The sequence below is a fragment of the Arachis ipaensis genome, chromosome B3 (assembly GCF_059453495.1).
Source record: "Arachis ipaensis isolate K30076 ecotype BB chromosome B3, ASM5945349v1, whole genome shotgun sequence".
Taxonomy (NCBI): domain Eukaryota; kingdom Viridiplantae; phylum Streptophyta; class Magnoliopsida; order Fabales; family Fabaceae; genus Arachis; species Arachis ipaensis.
The window spans coordinates 43319335-43328627 of record NC_142438.1 but is presented as its reverse complement, the minus strand read 5'-3'; the positions used below and the strand labels follow the sequence as shown (position 1 = coordinate 43328627).

Sequence of the window (9293 nt, the reverse complement as noted above, 5' to 3'; positions counted from 1 at the left end):
ACTTTTTTCCTCTTGCTTAAAGTTAAAGTTAACGAAGATAAAAGATAAAGTGAGAGAAAACAAATTGATGTAGATGCCAAATCATAAGTTCAAATTAATTAACATTTAATCTGAACATCTTGAGGACAAGGTCTTACCTTTGTCATGTGCCAAAATTGTTTTATATTACTAGATTGTAGTTTTATGTTAACAACTTGATATGATTGATCTGCAAGGGGCGAATTTCCAAAGGACACTCACTCCAATGGAGGACTTCCAATGATCTTGGAAGAAAGTTGAAGCCAATGTAAGGAAAAGAAAGATTTATGCTACGTAAATTCTTGATTGCATTATATATAGAGATTTGAGGCTCTGACACAATATGCAAGTAAATTAAGTATGATTTTTAATCTCTAGATAATGATTCATAGTTTATACGACCTCCTCATTTTGCATTTATATTATCACTTTGAATAAAAAAAAGTATTAAGTTTATAGACATTGTTTTATGAAATTTGCTCAGATATCTGTTCATTTTTGTAAAATAAAATATGTTATGTAAATATTAAGTTCTCAAGGATGGTTATTTTAGCATGTTGTCGAATGGTTGGTTTTTATTCTAGGGACTAATATTTGGTTTTATTAAGTTTTTATCTTGTTTGAATTAGGTGCTATTTGACGCATTTTTTGTTTGTAAGCAACCAAGCTCTGAGTCCTTTTAAGGCTTCGTTGAAGTAATTTAAATGCATATATGGTCCTCAAGTCGAGCTACGTACTCAATAAGTCAATCAATTAAATATCAATTTATTTTTGTCTTTGGTGATAATTCAATATATCCATGTTGCCTTAATATTAGATGTATGGTTGGAGTTTGAATGTATTGGAACGTAGTGAACAAATTGTTGCTATTAATGGTAGGGTTTTAATTAAGAATGTAATAATTGAATAAAAGTCCTTAATTTGTTAGATGTTTATTATCAACTAAAGCGGATGTTCATTTTATTATGTATGGTTTGTTCATTCGAAAAGTAGATGTTTATTTTACTTATAGTATTGATCTTTTGCTTGATTTGCTGAATTCTGCATGTACATGCTCCACTAGTTTCTTTTGTTAAGTGGTTTCGGAGTAATGAAATGAAAAAAATTATATTAGACTTAGTTTATGTTTTCTTGAATTGAAGTTGGGTTTGACTGTTTGAGTTAGGCTATTTAAACATGGTGCACGGATAAAATTTTGGTTAACTTGTTAGATGTTTATTATTAACTAAAGTGAATGTTCATTTTACTATGTATGCAAATGTTCATTTTATTCTGTGTTGGAATTGAATTTCACTCTGTTTTATTGGTTATAGTGAAAGTAATTATTTAGTTATGCCTTTTTGAGGTTAAGATTTTTTTCCATAGATTGTTGATTATCTTCTAAAGCTTGGGGTTAATGAGTTCTTGTTACACATAGTAATTGATATGCTTGAAAATTGAGCTATATTCTTTTTTTCCAATGCACATCGGCTATCGCACAGGTTACAAAATTGAAGAGCAAGGAAGGGAAAGAAGGATCACAGGTACAATCTTTAGCAGCCAAAATGTTGGAGAAAGATTACAAGTAGAGAGCTCCTGACAAGCTTCCTTAACTTAGCCTTGAAGAGCTTAATACTATCATCATGATGTAGCATTTCTTGAAGATTTTTATTATTTTAACACACTTTTAAATATTGATGACTAACTGCTGGCTTTCTAGTATTTCTCTAAACTATAAATTATATATCTCGTGTAAATGTTATATAATAAAAAAAATTCTGTTGATTTCAAATTAAGACTTTATTTATTTTTCAAGTTAATATTAATATTTATAGGAATCGTATTTTAATCTCTAATTCCCAAACCATAAAACAAAAGAAGCATATGGAGCATGCGCATACAAAAACCAGAAAATTAAATAAAGAACAAATTGTATACCCAAAATAAACATCCACTTTAGAAAGAAATGAACAATCCGCATACACAGTAAAATGAACATCCACATTAGTTGATAAGAAACAACTAAGCAATTGACCAAAAATACTACTCGTGCATCATGTTTAAATGGCGTAACTAAAATCTAACTTGAATTTAATCAAATTAAACTAAATCTAATTCAACCCACATAATAAAAAAAACTTGTGGGGCATGTATAAACAAAATCTAAAAAATCAAGTAAAAGACAAATAATATACCCAAAATAATCATCCACTTTAGAATAAAAAGAACCATCCGCGATTATAGTTTTACAATTTAGTATTTGTTTTACAAACCTAAATGTCACATATACTATCTATCTCATTCGCTCGCCAAAAATATATCTAAAAATCTTACTTCAGCAACAAATAAATGCCAGAGCCACATAATTAAAAGGAGCATATTGGAGGAGTGGAAGCATGTTTCGAGCCTCCGGAGAGCCTCGAATGCGTGAGACAGATAAGGTCGTTGAGTGAGCATAACTGGAGATAGTATGCAGCTAATGAAGTAACCAAAATGAAGAGCCATCTGTTGAAGTACTTTGCTCATGTTGATTCAAAGGGTAATGTGGGGTCCCTTTCTGGCTGGGAAACATTCCCTGATCTTGGTGGCAACATAACCGGCACCTTCACACTATTGGAAGAAAATCTCACCATCTGATCTTATCAACCAATGAAAATCAAAAGTGTGAGATTTACCAAAAAAGATAGAGAATGATAACATTACAAGCAAAGTTTCACCATTATACAGCACAATGATTGTAACTAACATGGATCCAATTATTAACGGTGATCCATTTCTTCCTTGCATTCTATACTTTTAATAAGTTAACATCTATTGCAATATAAAGAGTCAGAGTGAAAATAAGAGTGCTAATAATTTGGTTGAAAATTAGTCAATATGTGAAAATTTCAGAGGGTGGCAAAGATTGTTATACTTGAGCCTTATTTTTTGTGGCAAAGTTATATGGTTGATGCTTCCATTAAGACATAATTCTTGTGCAGCAAAAATACATTTTAGTAGAGAATCCTACTGCTAGCACGAATTCTCACACCTTCGTACTGTTGTACCAATAAGTGCACTGGGCCGTCCAAGTAATACCTGAGCGAGTCAGGGTCGATCCCACGAGGATTGTGGTTTGAAGCAAGCTATGGTTATCTTGCAGGTCTTAGTTAGGTGGAATCAGAAGATTGTTGGATAAACTTTGAATGATTATATGTCATATATAGAGTTGTAAGAGTAATGTGTGAAAGGGGTAAAACCAATTAGATTAAATCAGTAAGAGGAATAGAGTTGAAAGTTGGAGTTGCTTTGTCTTTTTGAATTAACTCTGGTACCACTGTCTTCTCTACTTGTGAATGATCTTCTTCTATGACAGGTTGTATGTGATCAATGCCATGGGCCGTGGTCATTGATCTCCTCTGCTACAGATTGAACGCCATTGACCGTGGTCATCCAATTTGACGAAGGGTGAAGCGCTTAGCAAGTCATTCTCCTGGAGATCCTACTCAAAGCGCCACAGACAATGTCGAATCTTCCGGATCAGAGAACGCTGCTTCTTTGGATTCTAGCCTATACCACAGAGACCCTAATCTCCCCGAAAATCGGCTGAACTGGTGTCTCGAGAAGTCCCCAATAAAGTCATGGATTAACCGTCTGAGAGATGTATAAACATAGCTGTTGGCTCGTGCTTTCCAGTCACGTATTCACATGAACCCAAGTAGACGCAGGTGTTTGTCAGGCACGTTCGTCTTAATGTGATGAACAGAGCTAATTTGTCAGATCATCCTATTCACCACGATAAAGATCAGATATACATCTTAGAGATAGATCAAACACAGATCGAAGAAAAAATAATAATACTTTTATTAATTCACATGACTCAGCAGGACTCCTCCCCTCAATCTAGGAGGTTTAGAGACTCATACTGAGATAAAATATTTAATCACATTTTTTCCTTTGTTTGCAGCATGTTCGTACAAATCCCAAAGATGCTAAGATCTAATTGCTGAATATGAAGATAGAAGAACACAAATATCCGTTGATATGTATAAAACCTAAAAATATTTCCTATGACTAATATCATGGGACATTTCCTGGTTCTTCAAAATTTCATTCATCAGTTTCTAAAGTGATCAAGCCTCTCAAAGGTTATCAAATATGGTCACCTCCCAAAAAATATTCAACTTATTCAACGATCATGATAGTTGTCATTACTCGTTATGAAATTTAAGAATTTGAGCCAAACAATTATATATGAGAATTCAAAGTAAAATTTACGAAAAATGTAGCGAACTTCATAATTTATATGAAGTTCACCGGGGTGAGGCGAACTCTATTTTCGCCAGGAATACGGCGAATTTGGCTAAAATTAAAAAAAAAACGTATTTTTATATTGAAAGTTCAAATAATTTTTTTTATTTATTTCAGAAAAATATTCTAAGATTATATATCACAATTAATTTGAAAAAATAAAAAATAAAAAATTATTTAAATAAGATTTTTGTGTGGATTTTGTAATATTCATGTATTTAGTTGATTGAAAAAAAATAGCGTACCAAATATCATTTAAACAGTATTATTTTAAATAAGAATTTATTTTTGTATAATTTATTTAAGAGACAAAAAGACCTTTAAGAATTAATTTTAAAAAGATAAAAATGCCCTTCTAATTTTTATTTAAAGTATTGAAATACTCTTTAAACATTAATTTTAAAATATTAAATTACGCTTATAGAATTAATTAAGATTTTTTAACTGTATTAGAAATAAAAAAAATTAATTAAATATTAGACAAACTAAACTACCCTTACTAAAAGACTTAAATAAATTTTTAGAATTAATCTTAAAATGTTTAAAATATCCTTTTAGAATAAAAGTTATCTAATTATATTAAAAATTGTAAATTTTAATTTTTTAAAAGACTAAAATACTCCTATAATTAATTTATAAAAGAGAAAAATAATATTTAAAAACCAATTTAAAAAAGATTAAAAAGACTAAAATGTGATTTGACATTAATTTAAAAAGACAAAACTACCATTATAGTATTAATTAGGATTTTTCGATGGTATTATAAATTATAAATTTGATTTTGATTTTGAAAATATTAAATTACCTTATGGATTAGCTTTTAAAACACTTAAGTAATATTTTAGAACTAATGATTTTTGCATGCACTCACCTAACAGCCCACACAAGACCAATTGTTGGAAAGCTCCCACAACACAACTATCAGCCCATACATCCCACCCCCATGCTATCAGCGCAAAGCCGCAAACAAGCCTTCACCGAACGCCTCTGTAGCGTCTAACAGCATTTCTCAGCGCGCCAAGTACACATTTGCACGTGTCGCATTCACCTTTATTTATATCCGGAAACGCTTTTCTTCTTCTTTGAAAGAGCGAAGATGGCTTCACAGAACCCATGTAAGTTTACTAATTTAATTAAGACCGCTTTATGTCATTATATTTTGTTACTCTCAGATTTGGTAAACTGAATTAATCTCAATCAATTAATCCATCAGGTTCTGAGAAGCAGAGAGTCATAATTCCCAACAAGCATGGTCAAAAGCTTGTTGGCATATTACATGAATGTGGAACTACCAACATTATAATCTTGTGTCACGGTTTTCGATGCTCCAAAGTTTGTTTTATTTTCGAATTTTAATTTTAATGCGCTAGTATTCGACAAAAAGACTTGTTTTCATTTAATTTTATTTCGGTTTCAGGATAGTAGTCTGATATTGAACCTTGCTGTGGCATTGGAAAATGCCAGAATCTCTTGTTTCCGCTTTGACTTTTCTGGAAATGGGTAATATTTGTAGTGAATCTTGATGGTGACATCGTATTATAGTATCAATATTATGCATAAACCCTATAACTAAGAGAGAAAATTAGAAAATTATTGGGGTGAAATCTTCTTTATGCTGGCTGTTCATTTGGAAGGATTCTTTCTTTTTTTTCAGAGTGATTTTGTGTATGGTGGCATTTCACAAGCATTAGTTATAGCTACAGGATGATTCTGCTGTGTACTAAGAGCATATGTTTTGAATAACTGATTGGTCACTGAATGGATGGAAATGATTATATGATTGCTTCTGTTGCAGATGTTGTGTTTGTTTATTTGTCAAACATGTTGGCATAACCAATATTTGTTCTAATTAATAAACTCAAATAATGTTGAAAATCCTTTTTCTGGTACCAGTTGTTATAATATACTTGAACTACACTTAGACCATCTTCAATAACCCAACTTCCCCAAAATTTCAACTTGGTTTAGATAATGATTTCCTTAGTAACTGGATTTTGCAATTTTTTCCACCTTAGAGTTCCCAAAATATGAAACTGACATGTTTGGTGTAATTGGGAGGTATATTTCTTCATTCCGTCTTTGATCATTGGATTTGGTCCACTCTTTGTTGTTGTCTTAACTTCATCTGTTGCATTGCCTTTCTAGAGAAAGTGAAGGTTCGTTTCAGTTTGGTAATTATGGGGCTGAGGTTGATGATTTACATGATGTAATTCAACATTTCCGTGAATCAAACCGTGTAATCAGTGCAATTATTGGGCACAGTAAAGGTATGCCACTTGTTCTTATTATTTGTGATTGTTTCTAACAGAAGATAATGTTAACCAAGATTGGTTTAGATATATGATTTTGGATATACGTATGTATGTGTTGATTCATATAATAAGTTGATGATCATGTTTCATTTAATTGATGAGATGTGATAAGAGAATTAACCTTGTCCAAAATAATTTCTCGTGCTTTGGATGTCAAAGATAGAGCTTTGAGTGATGTGTAACTGTCTTGAAATGAGAGAATTTCAACCTTTTTCTCTTGTTTACATGGCAAAATCCTACTGAAATTGAATTTGGTGTCTCGCATTTTAACATTGTTTTTAACTGGTGTTATTCAAGCATACATTCTATTGAATCTCTCTTACATTTGTTAAACCAAGTGTTTGATAGGAATAGGTGAGGTTGATGAAAAGGAAAAAGAAAAATTAGAAACCATTTGGTTGGTAATTTATTCTTCATTTGCAGTAGGTGAAACCTAAATTATTAGTGTAGTTTCTCACTTTATCAGCAATGATTATTCTCAGATTTCTTATAGGTATTGAACTATTAGCAACTGTTTCTGTATCTTGATGCGCAGGAGGTGACGTGGTGCTTCTTTATGCATCAAAATATCATGGCATTAAAACAGTTATTAACCTCTCTGGACGCTACAATCTGAAGGACGGCATTGAAGAGCGCCTTGGAAAAGATTATTTGGAAAGAATTAGGAAGGACAGCTTCATTGATGTCAAGAAGAAAAGGTCAGGTAACCTGTCATTACTCTTGCATATTTTTTAATGCATCTTAGTGCGGCCAAAGTTTAAAATTGCAGTTGTAGTTGGGTTGCAGTTTTCTCGAACAATATGAATTTAGCAATCAAGAACAGTGGTTTCTTTAGCTTTCTCTGTGTTGAATTGGATATTTCTGTGCCATAAACATGAAGTTCTTGCCGAAATTGTACTTACTTCACCACATTTCATTATTTAAATATATGATAAGTCATAACAAACAGGCCCTTGAGAATGAAAAAGGGAAAGAAAAATCCAGCCAACAATCCTCAGCAATTAGTAATCATGTTCAATGCTTGAAACTTGGGAGTTAAAAAGTTAGAACAATTGGTAGATTTCAAACAGGCATATACATGCCATTCTTTTAGTCTGTCTCTGTCACACAGACACTAGTTATATATGATCAATTTGGTACATATATTATTTCAGCAAGTTTTGAGTTCCGTGTAACTGAGGAAAGCTTGATGGAGCGCATCAGTACAAACATGCATGAAGCATGCCTTCGGATTGACAAAGAATGCAGGTCAGCGATCATATCTTTGATCTTTTCTGCAGAGTGTGTCATTTAAGATAATTTCTAAGACAGAAGCAGCAGAAAGCCTGATCTCTCTTTCTTTCATAGCCATTAACTCCAATTTCTTAAGAAATTTTATTTTATGAAGGCCTGTGTCAAATCTGGTGTATTTGAAGTTAACTATAAGAATAGCACAAAATACACACATGTATTAATGTTTGAGTCTGACTTACCCCTAATAGTAAGGCAAACCATTTTAGTATGCATATTTATATATGGTATTAAATTTGGGGAATATACATTATTTGATACATAGAGTGAAAGTATGCACACAACAAATTGTTAGATATAGAACTATCCATGTGTCTCTACCTACCTAACAGCTTACGTTTTTAGAAAGATGGTTTATGATATGGTATTGGAACTTGTCCAATCCTTATTTCCCCCATTTATCTAAATGAAGACAGAATTAAATATTGTTTATGCTTGAAACCCATAAAGAGGCTATTGCATGACGGAAATGCTAGATATATAACCATTCATCTGCCTCTATGATTTTTCCTAACAGCTTAAGCTTTTAGGAGAGATGGTTCATGACACAAATCTTGATATAAATGGTGCAATTACCATGATCCATAGATGTGCATGTTAATTTCAAACAAAATCACATTCATACATGACAGGGTGCTTACAATTCACGGTACCTCTGATGAAATTATCCCTGTGGAAGATGCACATGAGTTTGCAAAGATCATACCAAACCACAAGTTGTATATTGTTGAAGGTGCTGATCACGGATACACAAATCATCAAGATGAGTTAGCCTCTCTTGTTGTGAATTTCATAAAGGAAATATTACAGCAGGACAATTGTACTACCAGCTAGGTTTTGTCCTCTGCCTAGCATATGAACTTTCCCTTATTGCATGACATAAGTTTTCCTAATTGTATAATCATAGTCATTACACTCAGATTGGATCACTTGTTCAACCATAGGTCAGGCACTGATTTGATCAATTCTCTGATTTCCACTCGGAATTTGTCAGTTCGGTTTAGATTTCAATAACTATGGATGACATTGTGATAGATGTGTTTAGATCAATTGAATCCAATATGAAACTATGACAAATTTTCACCTCTACAGATCCATGCCCAAGCCTGACTATGATCTTTTATATTCTACAACTTGTTTGTGTAGAATCTTGTACATCTTGTGTGTTGATGAAAGAAAATAAGAGCTAATAATATTGGCAGATATTAATTTGCTCTTATGTAAAAAGTTTCATTTGAGAGTACTCATCCTCTTTAATGTAAGCAAACAAAATTACATGTTGATGAATAAGGACTTGCCTCTCTATCATGGAATTTCTTGGATGGAAAAATTCAAAATTTACATAAAATCTAATAAATAGTTTTAGAAATATAATAGAGTATAAGGAGGTATTAGTTTGTGATA

The 9293-nt window shown here is 32.1% G+C and overlaps 1 protein-coding gene across 1 annotated transcript; it reads left to right on the top strand.

Annotated features, from left to right (window-relative positions):
- Positions 1-5132: 5132 nt before the first annotated feature.
- LOC107630387 (putative uncharacterized protein YDL057W) lies at positions 5133-8987 on the top strand. Its single transcript, XM_016333492.3, has 7 exons — positions 5133-5402; positions 5501-5619; positions 5705-5787; positions 6433-6554; positions 7135-7302; positions 7754-7847; positions 8522-8987. The coding sequence occupies exons 1-7, from the start codon at positions 5384-5386 to the stop codon at positions 8721-8723; spliced, it is 807 nt and encodes a 268-aa protein (XP_016188978.1). The 5' UTR covers positions 5133-5383; the 3' UTR covers positions 8724-8987.
- The last annotated feature ends 306 nt before the right edge of the window (positions 8988-9293 follow it).